The 15,624-nt window shown below is 47.6% G+C and overlaps 1 protein-coding gene across 3 annotated transcripts in view; it reads left to right on the top strand.

Annotated features, from left to right (window-relative positions):
- The first annotated feature begins 3,180 nt into the window (after positions 1 to 3,180).
- Positions 3,181 to 15,624, top strand: part of LOC140211689 (mothers against decapentaplegic homolog 6-like) — a 29,816-nt gene continuing 17,372 nt past the window's right edge. The window contains exons 1-4 of one of the 3 annotated variants that reach the window (XM_072281750.1): positions 3,181 to 3,423; positions 4,149 to 4,631; positions 9,337 to 9,441; positions 13,954 to 14,013. In XM_072281750.1, coding sequence (XP_072137851.1) covers positions 4,220 to 4,631; positions 9,337 to 9,441; positions 13,954 to 14,013 — 577 coding nt within the window. In that variant the 5' untranslated portion in view covers positions 3,181 to 3,423; positions 4,149 to 4,219. Of the gene's footprint in view, positions 3,447 to 4,148; positions 4,632 to 9,336; positions 9,442 to 13,953; positions 14,014 to 15,624 lie in introns of all 3 variants that reach the window. The other 2 variants (XM_072281758.1, XM_072281768.1) reach the window with 2 other exon arrangements.

Below are 15,624 nucleotides of genomic sequence, written 5' to 3'. Positions count from 1 at the left end.
TTTGTCTGCATTTCCCTCCACTCCCTTTAAGCTCACCGGATTATCGAGCTCAGCTGAAAAATTATCATTAACGTTTCAAATGTGTGAAATTTGCCAGCATGCTGCCTGGATTAGAGAGGACATCTTTTGAGGAAATGTGTAGAGAGTTAGGCCTTTTCCTCTCTGAATCAAAGGTGACGTAATAGAGGAGTACAAGATAAAGATTGAGTGATTTTTTCCAAGGTCCAAGGCATAATTTTAGGGTGATCGGAGGAAAGGTTAGTAGAAGTCACTCAAGTTGAGTATGATGTTCTCCAAAGTGGTTACTGTATAAAGAGTTAAAAAGAGGTGAGAGTGGATATCAGACTGCTGCAAAATGACAGCAGTAATGGGGAAGAGGAAATGACAGAGGAAATGAATGAGTATTTTGAGTCAGTCTTCACTGTGGAAGACCCTAGCAGTATGCCAGAAATTCAAAAGTATCAAGGGGCGGATTGAGTGTCGTTGCTATCACTAAGGGGAAGGTGCTTGGGAAGCTGAAATGTCTTAAGGTAGATAGGTCACCTGGATCAGATGGACTACATGCCAGAGTCATAAAAGAGTTTTTTTTTGCATCTGGGCATACGTGTACTTGTGCAGATGGCAATAAACTTGAGTTCAATCAAATTCTTAGTGAGAAGTGACATAGGGTCAGAAGATGTAGAACCTTTGTGGGTAAAGCCAAAAAAATTTCAAGGGCAAAAGGACCATGATGGGAATTATATACAGGCCTTCAAACAGTAGCCAGGATGGGAGCTACAAATTACAGCGGGAGATAGAAAAGACACGTCAAAAGGGCAATGGGGGATTGCAATATGCAGGTAGACTGGGAAAATCAGGTTGATGCTGGATCCCATGAGAGAGAATTTGTAGACTGCCTATGAGATATGGGCAGTTTGTGGTTGAGGCTCCTAGGGAAAAGGCAATTCCGGGAAAAGTATTCAAGGGAAGTCAAAAAAAGGCGGGGGGAGGGCATCAAGGTTAATTCCCGGGATGGCGGGACTGTCATATGTTGAAAAATTGGAGCGACTGGGCTTGTATACTCTGGAATTTAGAAGGCAGAGAGAGGATCTTATTGAAACATATAAGATTATTAAGGGATTGGACACGCTGCAGGCAGGAAGCATGTTCCCGCTGATGGGTGAGTCCAGAACCAGAGGCCACAGTTTAAGAATTAGGGGTAGGCCATTTAGAACGGAGTTGAGGAAAAACTTTTTCACCCAGAGAGTGGTGGATATATGGAATGCTCTGCCCCAGAAGGCTGTGGAGGCCAAGTCTCTGGATGCTTTCAAGAAAGAGATGGATAGAGCTCTTAAAGATAGCGGAATCAAAGGTTATGGGGATAAGGCAGGAACTGGATACTGGTAGTGGATGATCAGCCATGATCACAGTGAATGGTGGTGCTGGCTCGAAGGGCCGAATGGCCTACTCCTGCACCTATTGTCTATTGTCTGTAAATATTGCAAAAATTATCAGGAAGGTAGTGGCTTTTAAAAACCAACTGAAGGCAACTAAAAAGGTAATGGGGGTGGGGGAGAAAAGATTAAATATCAACACAAATGAGCCAATAATTAAAAGCCCATATCAAAAGAGTAAAAAAGAGAGGATGTCAGACTGCTGAAGAGGTAGGAATTAGAGCAGAGGAATGGAGGATGAACTAAGTTAAGTATCTTTTGTCAGTCTTCATCATGAAAGATACCAGTAGTATGCCAGAAATTTGAGAGCGTCGGCGGCAGAAGTAAGTGTACTAAGGAGAAGGTGCTCGGGAAGATAAAAGGTCTGAAGGTAAATTAGTCACCTGGAGCAGATGGACTACACCCGGGGTTCTGAAAGAGGTGGCTGAAGAGATTGTGGAGGCGAGAGTCACTGGAGCCAGCAATGATTTCAGAGGACTGAGAAATTGCAAATGTCGCTCCGTTATTCTTTTAAGAAGGAAGGGTTTTCAACTTAAGTATGAGGTGATTGATTTTGGACATCCAAACCAGGATAGGTGCTATATGGCGAATGGCAGGGCACTGACAGGTGTTGTGGAACAGAGGGTCCTGGGAGTACGAATAAAGTGTTCCCTGCGGGTGGCCACACAGGTAGACAGAGTGTTTAGCATGTTGGTCTTCAGAATCGGAATTATTATCACCGGCACGTGTCGTGAAATTTGTTAACTTAGCAGCAGCAGTTCAATGCAATACATAATATAGAGGAAGAAGAAAAATAATAATAAATAAATAAGCAAATCAATTACAGTATACGTATAGCGAACAGATTAAAATCGTGCAAAAACAGAAATAATAAAACAGTAAGGTAGTGTTCACGGGTTCACTGTCCATTTAGGAATCTGATGGCAGAGGGGAAGAAGCTGTTCCTGAATCGCTGAATGTGTGCCTTCAGGCTCCTGTACCTCCTAGGGGATGGTAAAGGCGAGAAAAGCACACGTCCTGGGTACTGGGGGTCCTTAATAATGGACGCTGCCTTTCTGAGACACCGCTCCTTGAAGATGTCTTGGCTACTTTGTAGTCTACTACCCAAGATGGAGCCGACTAAATTTCATCAGTCAGGGGATGAAGTCTAGGAGTAGGGACTTTATACGGGTTGTTGGTGAGACTGCACTTGGAGTATTGTGTGCAGTTTTGACCCCCCTGTACATCGTCAAGCTGGAGAGGATGCAGATTTATGAGATTGCTGCCCGGCCTGAGTTACAGGGAGAGGTTGGCTACTCCTCGATCATTGTTCCCTGGAGCGCAGGAGAATTTTGGGGGAGACCACCCTGTATAGAAGTTCATGAGGGGTATGGATAACGTGAATGGTCAGTCTCCCCCTGGGTTGGGGACTGGAGGTCACGGTACAAGAGGGGAGAGGGAGAACTGAGGGGTAACAGGGGCCGGTGAGTACGGGACTGAGGTGCCAGAGGGGGTGGTCGATGCGCGTACAATTGCGACAATTAAAGAGCCATTTGGACAGGTAAATGGGGGGGGGGGGTAATGGGCTGAAGTGGGACTAGCAGGGAGGATTACTGTGGTCGGCACAGAACAGTTATGCTCAAGGTCCTGCGCCGCGCCGTTTGACTCCAAACTACAAAGAGTTAAAGGAAAATCCTATTTCTATCCCGCCTTTGTGAGCTGAAAGACACGCGAGGCCGAAGCGGACTAATAGATTCCTTTAAAGCATGAGGAAGTGGGTGGTCCGACCAACTTCCAGTGACAGGAGGTGAGTGTCGGGTTGTCTATCGCCGTCGGCCGGTCCCTCCCAGCAACTCATCCACAGGGACCACGGCGGGGAGCGGAGAATGGGTCCGTTCTCCGCCGCCTGCAGAGACCCCTGACACTGTGTGAGACAACACTGTGAGCAGCGCCGCGGGGTCCGGGAGAACCTGGATCAGCCAAGAAGCTCTCCGGGAAGCGGCGCTAGGAAGTGAGTTTATTTATTTTCGGGAGGTAATGACGTTTGTGAAATCCTAAACTTGCTCTCCTAGAGAGAAAAAAAATTAAACGACCTCTTTTGCTTTGAATGCGTAAACTGTAAATTGTTGAGAATATCACTATTGTTTTTTTTAAAAAAACTTTATTAAAGTTTGCATACACTTTTAAACTTGAATAATACGTTATGCAATCCTCAACTTGCAAAGATCAAACATAAATAACGGGGAGGATGAAAGGACGTCCGTTTGCAAGAGAGATTTGGAATAATGTCTTAAGAGCCGGCGGGTTACTTTGGAAGGTTTCGGAAGATTGAAAATTTTTGCAAACTCAAACTTAAAAATTGCAATATGATAATTTCTTCTGCAAAGTTGCAACGTTGTCATTTCCCTGTTTCTGCAAACTTTTAAAAAATTGAAACCTATTTCTGTACTTCTTGCGAACATGTAAAATTTACTTTTTTTTTGTGTTGCAAATATTTACAATTTGCAGCTGGACCGGTTTTTGCATTTGCAACATAACGATTTTATCGTTTATTGCAAACATTTATCATTTACAATAAGACCGTTTCTCTTTTTCTAAAATGTGATTTGGGTTGTTCATGCTGTGGAAAGTTGTCACAACGTTCCACGTTGGTTTTAAAACTTTTTGCAAAGCTTTTGGAAACGTTTTTTAACTAAGTTTTTTTCTCTCTCCTCCCTGTCCTTGAATGCCGAACAGTTCCTCGCCCCTCCCGCTCCCTTCTCTCACTTGTGAATGACCTCTCCCCCGAGCCGCTACCCTGGCGTCGCATGTTCGGCTCCCGACGCTCGTCCGTCGTGCGGAGACTGTGGAGAAACCGGTGCGGGGCGGCGGCGGCGGCGGGCGTCGCAGGAGGAGAGGGCGGCCGGAATGAGGACCTGCAGGCCGGGCTGAAGCCGGTCACCCAGTCACTCTTCAAGAAGCTGCGGGACGATCAGCTGGAGACGCTGGCGCGGGCGGTGGAGGGCGGCGCCGAGGAGCGCGGCGGCTGCGTCTACGTCCCCGGGGGCGAGGCGAACCCCTGGCCGCCGGTGCTGACCTGCCGGCTGTTCCGCTGGCCCGACTTGCGCTCGCCGCACCAGCTCAAGCGGCTCTGCATCTGCGAGTGCTCTCCGAAGGTCGCCGAGGAGGCCGGCGTGGTGTGCTGCAACCCCTATCACTTCAGCCGGCTGTGTGAGCCCGGTGAGCCGGGGCAGGGGCCGGGGATTGGGGAAGGAGGACGGGGGATAGAGCAGGGGAGGGAGGTCTGGGAAGCAGACGGGGTTCGTGGGACGGAGGTCGTGAGGGGAGAGAAGGCGGGGGTGGGGGATGGTGATATCCTGCCCGACGGTAGCTGCGAGTCTGCGTAGCTCGGATGGTGTGGATTTTCGGTTGCTGCCACCTCGAGACACTGCCAAAAAGATCTCATCCGAAGATCCCTATCTCAGGAAGACAGGGCGAAGAAGGGCTGTGCCCGTGATAGACCGGGCTTTGTCCACTGTTTTCTGCAACCTCGACCCTAGCGCTAGACACTAGGGATTGATCCAGTGATCCTGGGAATGGAAGGGTTAACGTACGAGGAGAGTGTAATGACTCAGGGCCTGTACTCACTGGAGTTTAGAAGAATGAAGGGTGGGTGGTGGGGGGAATCTCATTGAAACCTGTTGTGAAAGGTCTCGAGTGGCTGTGGAGAGGATGTTTCCCATAGTGGGAGAGTCTATGACCAGAGAGCATAGCCTCAGAACACAAGGACGGTCTTTGGAATTGAGATGAGGAACTTTCATTATCCATAAAGTGGTGAATCTGCGAGACAGGGTTGATGTGTTCTTGATTAGTCAGGGAACTGGGAGAAAGAAAAATAAATTAGTCAGGGAACTGGGAGAAAGAAAAATAAATCAGTCATGAGCAATCATAGAGCAGAATCATTGGGCTGAACAGCCTAATCCTGTTCCTTTGTCTTGCCCTTTCTGTTTGATAACAGCCAGTGGGGTGGCACCTACCTGAGTGGGTCTTTCTCACTCCCCTCACTCATCCAAATCTACCTCCTTGCAAACACAGTGCTGTCCTGGGTGAGTTAGTAGGGCAGGTGTGTGGGTAAGGATGAAGGGCACTGGGTTGAGGGCTGGGGTTGAAGATGAGCCCGTTGCCACGCACTGGAGGATTGGGCAGCTCTGTGGTGGCACCAGAGATGCCAGTTTGATCCTGACTTCTGGTTGTCTGTGTTGGTTCCCTCCCACGTGATGTGCAGGTTTGCTGGGTTGACCTGTGGGTGCAGGGGTAGAATCAGGTGGTCAGTTGTTGGTACGGACTGGGTGAGTCTCTACTCGGACTGAAACTTAGATAGGTATGTGAACAGAGGAATGGAGGGAGATAGACCATGCGCTGTGTAACTCTGGCATTGCAGTTGGCACGGACGTTGAGCCAAAGACCCTGCCTCCTTGTGACTGCCCAAACGGGACAACTGGAGTGTCTCTGGGGAATATGGAGCCGGAAAAAGGCAGCTATACCTACTGCGGCCCCATCCCAGCCACCCCCTTGGGGGGGGGGTGGTAAGTGAGGGGCCAGCGTGGGATTTACCTGTGAGGTTTGTGGTCTTGAGTGATGGGGGTATGTGACTGGTGAGAGGGACAGTTGTCCCGGTCAATCCTGATCATGAGATGGATAGGTTCTGTGGAATGCATCTCATTCTGCAGCAGTCAGTACGTGTGAGAGTGTGTATGTGTGTGGTAAGAGAACAGGAAGTGGTGGATACAGCCCAGTCCATCTCAAGCAAAGCCCTTCCCACCAATGGGTGTATTTACATGGAGCTCTGCCCTAAGAAGGCAGCATCCATCATCTAGAACCCCCACCTCAGGCAGGGGTACAGGAGCCTGACACCACCCGGGGCAGGAAAAGTTATTACCCCTCAACCATCAGGCTGCTGAACCAGTGTGGGTAACTTCACTCACCTCAGCTCAGAACTGATTCCATGATCTACAGACTCTCTTCCAAGGACTCTTTACCACTCGTGTTCTCAGTATTGTCTTTATTTTCACAGTGTGTCATTTTTTGTACCTTGGTTGTTGGTCAGTCTTTGGAGTGAGTCATTTAAAGAGGTCTTTCAGCCAAGCTTGTCCATGACAACAGTGGTGCCCAAAACGTTGGTCTCATTTCTCTGTATTTGGCCCGATTGTCTGTTTAAGTGTAGTTTTATTGTAAAATTCTATAGTTTCTTGTCTCTGTAAATGCCTACAATTAAATGTATCACGGGTAGTATATGGTAACATGTATGTACTTTTGATAATAAATTTACTTTGATCTTTGAGGCATTTTTCCAATAGTGGAGAGGTTAGACTTGTTCCCAGGGTGGGGGGGTGGCTTAATCTGCACCGGGGAGGACGGAATATTTTCCATGGAGGAGGTGGGACCTGGTAGGAGTGTGTTAGAGGGGGCAGGCAGCCCACTGGTGAAGTCCCAGTCACAGCCTGAGCCAGGCCGGCAAGCTGACCTGGGATTTCCTCGGGTCACTTCCGCCTGAGGTGGTTTATTTACCGCAGTGGGAAACTGCTTTGCAATCCGCTTGTCCGGTTTGGAATAAACAGGGAGTCTTGATTGTTCCGGCAGCAGCTCCACCTCCTTCCTCCCCACTTTGGCTTCTCTTTCTTGGGCCTACTGTAGCGGAAATCTGCATCTCACTGCCACCAAAAGCACTGAGGGCGGGGGTGTCCTGGGTAATATCTGCCAGCAGTCGGAATCAGGTTTATAATCACTGAGGATTTGAGTACAGGAGCAGGGAGGTACTACTGCAGTTGTACAAGGCCTTGGTGAGACCACGCCTGGAGTATTGTGTGCAGTTTGGTCCCCTAATCTGAGGAAAGACATCCTTGCCATAGAGAGAGTACAAAGAAGGTTCACCAGATTGATTCCTGGGATGGCAGGACTTTCATATGATGAAGGACTGGATCGACTAGGTTTATACTCACTGGAATTTAGAAGATTGAGGGGGGATCTGATTGAAACGTATAAAATTCTAAAGGGATTGGACAGGCTAGATGCAGGAAGATTGTTCCCGATGTTGGGGAAGTCCAGAACGAGGGGTCACAGTTTGAGGATAAAGGGGAAGCCTTTTAGGACCGAGATGAGGAAAAACTTCTTCACACAGAGAGTGGTGAATCTGTGGAATTCTCTGCCACAGGAAACATTTGAGGCCAGTTCGTTGGCTATATTTAAGAGGGAGTTAGATATGGCCCTTGTGGCTAAACGGATTGGGGGGTATGGAGAGAAGGCAGGTACAGGGTTCTGAGTTGGATGATCAGCCATGATCGTACTGAATGGCGGTGCAGGGTCGAAGGGCCGAATGGCCTACTCCTGCACCTATTTTCTATGTTTCTATGATGTATCATGCAATTTGATGTTTAGTGGTAGCAGCACAATGCAAGACAAAAGGTACTACAATTACAAAAATAAAAGAATAGTTTAAAAAGAAGACTGGTGAGGTAGTGTTCATGGACCGCCTAGAAATCTGAAGAAGCTGTTCCTAAAGTGTTGAGTGTGGGACTTGAGACTCCTCTACCTCCTCCTCGCTGGTAGGAATAGCCCGGGATGGTGAGGGTCCTTAACGATGGATGCTGCCTTTCTGAGGTGCCACCTCTTGTTCTTGACGTTGGGGAGGGAGGGTTGTGCCAGTGATGGAGATGGTTGAGCCTACAGCTTTTTGCAATGCTGTGTGCTGGCCCCTCCACACCAGACTGTGATACAACCCGTCAGAATTAGATTATGAGAACACTCAGTCCTCTTTTATTGTCATTTAGAAATGCATGCATGCATTAAGAAATGATACAATGTTCCTCCAGAGTGATATCACAGAAAAACAGGACAAACCAAAGACCACATAATTATAACATATAGTTACAGCAGTGCAAAGCAATACCATAATTTGATAAAGAACAGACCATGGGCACGGTAAAAAAGTCTCAAGTCCCAATCGACACCCGAGTCCCCGATTGCAGGTGGCAAAAGGAAGAAACTCGCTGCCATAAACCTCCAGGCACCGTCAACTTGCCGATACATTGGAAGCAGCCGACACTGAGTCCATCCATCCGAAAACTTCGAGCCTCCGACCAGCCCCTCCTATACAGCCTCCCGAGCGCCATCGTCTGCCAAGCGCCTTCGACCTCACCCCGGCTGCTGAAACAAGCAAAGCCGAGGATTCGGGGCCTTCTGCTCCGGAGATTCTGGTTACCATGCAGTAGCAACGGCAGCGAAGCGGGCATTTCAGAAGTTTCTCCAGATGTTCCTCCATACTCTTACGTCTGTCTCCATCAAATCAGAATTGTGCACGGTCCCCTACTTGACAGATTACAGATATCATTCACGGAGAGGCCACGCGTGCTGCGTCGCGCTGTCATCTTCTCCTCCTCCTCCATTGTACATCTGTAGAAATTTGCTTGGGTCTTTGGTGTCATTGGGAGAGGTGAAAATAGACCCTAAGGCCCATCAAGTCTGTGCTGACTTGTCACCACCAGTTTATACCGTTCCCACTTTATTCTCCCCATATTGCTGTCAGCTCCCCGTCACAAATTCTCCCCTCACCCACACACCAGAGGGGGGTGGGTGGTTAACCCACTGACACTGCATGTTGTTGGGATCCAGTGAGACTGAAATGCACAAAGTAGAAATGTCTAGTACCAGATGATCTGTATTTAAAGGTGGGGGGGGAACACTCAAAGGGGATTTATGGGTCAGTGTCGGGCACCTGGAGTGTGTTGCCAGTTATGGTGGTGGAGGCAGATATGATGGAGGTGTTTAAAGGGCTTTTGGATGGGCAAAGTTCAGAGAGTGGAGGGATAGGGACAGTGTGTAGGCTGAAGGAATTAGTTCAGTTTGGCGATTTTAACTGGAATATCTTTATTCTTATCACATGAACAAGGAGACATTACGGTGCAAGCCTACAGTTCCCTGAAAGTGGCCATACTGGTACATACTGGTACATGTGGCATGCTTGCCTTCGTAGGTCGGGGCATTGAGGTTAAAGGTAATTGGTTTATTATTGTCACATACAGTGAAAAGCCTTTCTTGCATACTGTTCATACAGATCAGATCATTACATACTACATTCAGCTTCTTAGCCCGTCACTCTGACTGGGTCATAGTTCGCCAAAAGCAGCTCGCCAGAATCCACTGACCTGGGCCAGTCCTTCAAGTTGTCCCCAGGTGTAGATGATCTTTGAAGATCCCTCCTCTCCCAGGGATGAGGTCTTTGCAGCTTCTGTTGGCATTTCTCTAGCTCTGGGTTTTTTTTTTACGAGATGGGGTTACTAGCCCATGCCCAGCCCTCCCTTTTGCAGCTGGGCTTGGGACCGTCTATGGTGGAGTTCGTGCATTGAGCTACAACAAGGTAAATGTTGTAGCGTTTCACTGGATTCATAGTGAGACAGCACAGAGACGGGCCCTTTCACCCAATTGGTCCATGCTGACCAAGATGCAAGCCTAAAGCTAGTCTCATCTGGTTCAGTGGAAGGGCAACATCTCCAATGCTGCTGGATTCATTGAGTTCCTCCAGCAGATTGATGCTGTGGATTCCAGCATCTGCAGTCTCTCATGTCTCCAGGCCTGCGAAAGGTCTCTTTGTCATTAGACCATAAGATATTGGAGCATAATTAGGCCATTCAGCCCATTGTACCTGCTCTGCCATTCCATCTTGGCTGATTTATTATCTCCCTCAACCCCATTCTCCTGCCTTCTCCCAATAGCCTCACTAATCAAGAACCTATCAACCTAAACTTTAAATATACCCAATAACCTGGCCTCCATAGCCATCTGTGGCAATGAATTCCACAGGTTCCCCACCCTCTGGCTGAAGAAATCCCTCCTCTTTAATATTCAAGTTGCTTCTATATGTTATATTTTTGTTCTGTTGATGTTTAATCTCGTGCTACCTTGTGTCTTAGACGGGTCAGTGCAAACTTTATTGTGTGCTTGAACCCTGCAGTTATGTTGGCACTGTTGCCTGCACTGTGTAATCCACAAATTATAACCCTTTCTGGGAATTGTGCCAGGCTGCTTTTCCAAGATTTCCATGGAATTTGAAGCCAGTGCCAGCCTTTGCTGTTACGAGAGCAAGTTGTGCATTTTTCTTGACTGCGTGTTTCTGGCGCCGAGGTTGGGGCTGCTCTGCATACCAGAGCCTGCTTTCACTGTTCTTAAAGGAGTGGATGTAGTTCATTCATTGTTCTGGGATGTGGGCTGGACCAGTAGGGGATTTGAGGTGGTCCACTGTGTGGTCTTCATGCATGTCCTTGAGGTTCTCAATCCTGAATGTCCCTTCTCCACTCAAGCACCCCCTGGGCTGCACATTCCTGGGAGTCAGTCGGGAAGTTGCAGTTCCTCATGGAGGCTTCTTGAGCTCCTGAAGACTCCACTGTGGCGGGGGGCTTGGAATTGTGTGCTTGCTTGGGTGGGGGGGGTGTGGAATCTGGTGTGGGACTTGAGTGTAACCTGGTCGACGCAACATCAATTGCAAGCACTTGACCTTGAAGAAAATGTGGGCTTTGGTGCGTCTGGTGAATTAGAGTGATTGAGAAAGGGCAGATACAGCCCCGTCTATCACAGGGAAAGCCCTCCCCACCATTGAGTACAATTATATGGAGTGTGGCCACAAGAAAGCAGCGTCCATCATTAAGCACCCCCACCAACCCAACTGTGCCCTCTCCTCACCACCACCATTAGGTAGGCAGCACTGGAGCTTTAGGTTCCACGCCATCAGATTTAGGAAGTTATTACTCTTCAACCATTAGACTCCTGAACTAGAGTTGAGGTGAGTGAAGTTATCACTCATCTCAACTCGAAACTGATTCTGCAACCTACAGACTCACTTTCAAGGAGTCTTTCAACCTGTGTTCTCAGTAATTTTTTTTTGTTATCTGTCTTCTTTTGTGCATTAGTTGTTGCCGGACTTGTGTATAGTTTTCATAATTTCTATTGTATTTATTTTGCTGTAGATGCCTGCAAGCAATAAATCTCAAGTACATAAGTATTTAGATAATACTTTGATTTTGTGGAGACAATCTAGGCCTCAGAAACACAGGGCATCACTGCCTCAGAGGAAGGGGATGAATCACGTCTCTACATGATTCATGACATACAGTACTGTGCAAAAGTCTAAGGCACATGTATATAGCTAGGGGGCACTGTATTGCACTGTACTGCTACGGCAAAAAAAATACAAATTTCATGACATTTGAGTGATTTAAACGTGATTCTCATATGGGTCTCTATTGTGGACTGACAGTGGGAAGGGGACAGGGAGAAGGGAATCATGGTTGGGAAGAGAGAAAGGGAGAGCAGAGGGAGTGGGAAGCACCAGAGAGACAGCTTGCCTGGTGTCTCAGGGTTGGGTGTGTCTGGGTCTGGGCTACCTCCCCTCTGTGCCACCTGTCCCACACCCCTACCGTGGCTCTCCACCTTCACCCCAAACTTACAAACTCACTCTCTGCTCCACTTTGACAAATACAGCACTGCAAAAATCTTAGGCACCCTAGCTATAGATATGTGTCTAAGACTGACACAGTACTATAATTATGCTAGGAATGAGATGTCGAGGGGACACCTGAGAGAGGTCTATAATGCTGCCTGGATTAAGGAGCATGTGATACAAGGAGAGGCTGTATAAACTTGGGTTGTTTTCTCTGGACTGGTGGCGGCTGAGGGGAGATCTGATAGGAGTTCATAGAATTAGGAAAGGTATAATTAGATAGTCTCTTACCCCGGGATAGAAATATCAAGGACTCCAGGATGTGCATTTAAGGTGAGAGGGGTAAATTTTAAAAGAGACATGTGGGACAAGTTTTTCTTTGCGCTGAGTGGTGGGTGCCTGGGGTGATGGTGGAGGCAGACCTGCTGATGGCGTTTAGTTATGTAGACAGATTCGGATTAATTTATCACATGTGCATCGAAACATACAGTGGAATGCAGTATTTGTTATTAACAAGCAACACTTGTTGTTCATCTTTATGCTGGGGGGAGCCCGTAAGTGTCAATGCACGTTCCGCTGCCAACATGGCACGTCCACCGTGTTCGGCAGACAACAGCAGAACAAGTCTGTTTCCCATCCTCACTCACACTGACACGCCTTGAACCTCAGAACAGCCACCTCTGGACCTCCAGTCCTTGGCCCTTCAGGGACTCTGACCTCTGGACTTTCCAACTTCGGACTTTGAATCTTGGACTTGCTGACCTCTTGGTGTGGACCCCAGGACTGGCTGATCACAGGGACACATAAATATGCAGGGAATGGAGGAGATGGATCACGTGCAGGCAGAAGAGATTTACCTTAATTCGGCATTGTGTTTAGCACAAACGTGGTGGGTCAGAGGGCCTTTTCGTGTGCTGTGTACTGTTCTGCATTCTATCTCAGAAATCCTAATCTACAAGAGAGCATCTTCCCATTGAGACTAGTACAACAATCTCAACAACCTCTCCTTTGAGTCCTAAAAGTTACTCTCTCCATCACCTCTCTACCTTTCCTAATCCTGTAGCCTTCAGAACATGATAGTCTCTGATTGCCTCCAGTTCCTGGACCCCATGTGGCATGTGGGTGGTGGGAGCTGCCATTAAACTGGTCAGCACGGTGGCCAACTAGAAGAATGACCAGCTCACAGCAGCAGTGAGCCCAGGGTTCGATCCTGACTCTGTCTGTGTGGAGTGTGCAGGTTCTTCCTGTGGCCGAGTGGATTCCCCAGCACACCTCCGCGACGTGCAGGCTGACGGACACTGTTTATTGTCCCTAGTGCACAGATAAGGAGTTGAATCGGGGGGGGGGGTAGTGGCTAGTTTAAGATGGAGAATAAACAAATTGAATTCATATAGGGTCTGTAAATGGGTGACTGATGGTCAGTTTGGACTTGGTGGGCCGAAGGGCCTGTTTTCATGCTGAATCTCTCTGATCCAATGGTCGAGTCAAAGTTGAGTTTTTTTTTGTCAGATAAACAAGTACACGTCTGCACAGGTGTAATGAAAACCAGGCAGCATCACCGGCAGATAGCATCAGATAAGTAGCGTTTGCAAGAAAAATGTAGTTAATTTTTATGAGGAAACTCAATTAGAACAAAACAAAATGCATTATTATACGAAGTGGTCACAGCGTTCCTGTACTGAGATGGTGATCAGGGTTGTGCTGGTTGGTTCAAGAACCGAACAGTTGAAGGGAAGTCGCTGTTCCTGAACCTGGTGGTGTGGGACTTCAGGCTTCTGTACCTCCTGCCCTATGGGAGCTGTGAGAAGATGGCCTGGCCCGGATGGTGGGGGTCTTTGGTGATGGATGTTGCCTCCTTAAGGCAGTGCCTCAGAATGCGTTAATTTAGGAAGCTTGAGATCCCATGGCATGCACTGTGGTTTGAAAGATCTTTAGATTATGTCCAATTGTATTAATTTGGATGTCAAATTTGTCTAAATTTGCTCAGATTTATGAATTGTTTGTACTCTGAAGTATGAGAGATCTCTTCATATCCAAATTATAATACCAATAATAATCTTCTTTTCCTCTCAGAATCTCCTCCACCGCCTTACTCCAAGCTGTCTCCAAGCCAAACGTGGAACAACTTTGACGGCAAGTTCATACCTGTTGCCTTTATTTGTTTCAAACCTTTATTGTACAGGATCCCCGTGCAACTTTATTAGGAATTGGTTTCTTATTGTCACATGTACCGAGACCCAGTGAAAAGCTTGTCTTGCATACTGTTCATACAGATCAAATCATTACACAGTACCTTGAGCTAGAACAAGGTAAAATGATGAAAGTGCGTAACAAAGTGCAGCAGCTACAGGAAAATGCAGTGCAGGCAAGATGCAAGGTCAAAAGGTAAATTTTAAGGCCAGGATTCCCATCTTATCGCACTAGGGAATTATTCAGTAGTGTTAAAACAGCAGGGTAGAAGCTGTCCTTAAGCCTCATGTTTTCATGCTTTTGTGTCTTTTGCCCAAGAGCGCGTGGATGGGGTGTCCATGGTGGATAGGATCCTTGACTCTGCTGGCTGCTTTACTGAGGCAGTGAGAAGTACCTACGAACCTAGATTTTGCCTGGACTTGGGACTCAGTTATTAGGAGATGTTACATTGACCAGGACTTTACTACCTACAACGTAGGGGAATGAAGGGAGACCTGAGGGCTCACTGAGGCACATAGTCTGGGTGAGTCTTTTTCCTAGGGATGGAGGGCTAAAAGCAGGGAGCATAGGTGTAAGATCAGAGGTGAGAATTTTAGAAAGGATATCGGGGAAGGCTTCTTCACACAGGGGGTGGTGCATATTTGGAATGAGTGGACAGATTTGCAACATTTACAAGCCATCTGGGTTAGTATGTAGATAGGAGAGCTTTGGAGGGCTGTGGGCCAAAGATGGGACTTGCTCGCCGGGCAGCACAGTGAGCATGTACGAATTGGGCTGAATGGCCTGTTTCTGTGCTATGACGTTCTAGGACCCCGAGACCCTGCAGTTTCCTCTGAATCTGAAAACACTTGACAGGTCAGAGTGAGAAATGGTTAATGTTTCAGATTAAAACTCAGAACGTCAGGGATCAGATATGGGAAGTGATTTCTTTTCCACAGATGCTACCTGACCCGTTGAGTTGTTTCACTGTTCTGCCCATGGTGTCTGTGCTGGCCATCACGTACCTAACTTTACTATTCCCATTTTTGAGCATTTGGCCCTTATCCTTTCTGCTAGTGCAAGCTGAATGCTCATCTAGATACTAAAATGTCTGAGCCTGTCTGTCTCCATCTTCCCCTCAAGCAGTGAAGTTGGAGCTGGTTTGTTATCGTCATGGTTTTGTTGTTCCTCTCTGCGCCTTGTGACACACTGGGCGGCAAACTTTAGCATTTGTTTTTTTTACGAGGTCGAGTTGTTAGTTTGATGCTCGACCCAGTGTGGATGGAAAGTGTCCAAGGAGCAGGCTGGGTTTGAACCTGGAACCACTCTCCTTGAAGTCCGGTGCAAGTGCCACTACGCCACCGGCTTGCTATACTGTCACATGCCTTGCGTACTGTTAATTCAGATCAGATCATTGAGGTAGGGCAAAGTAAAACGATACATTATGCAGAATAAAGTGTTACGGTTCCAGAGAAAGTGTGGTGCAAATAGATAACATGGTGCAAACTCGTAACGGGGTAGATTGTACTTTTTTTTTCCATAGATGCTGCCTGGCCTGCTGAGTTCCTCCAGCAT

This window comes from Mobula birostris, chromosome 2 (assembly GCF_030028105.1).
Source record: "Mobula birostris isolate sMobBir1 chromosome 2, sMobBir1.hap1, whole genome shotgun sequence".
Classification (NCBI taxonomy): Eukaryota; Metazoa; Chordata; class Chondrichthyes; order Myliobatiformes; family Myliobatidae; genus Mobula; species Mobula birostris.
Note: the sequence above shows the minus strand (reverse complement) of the source record. Positions and strands in the feature narration are given on the sequence as shown.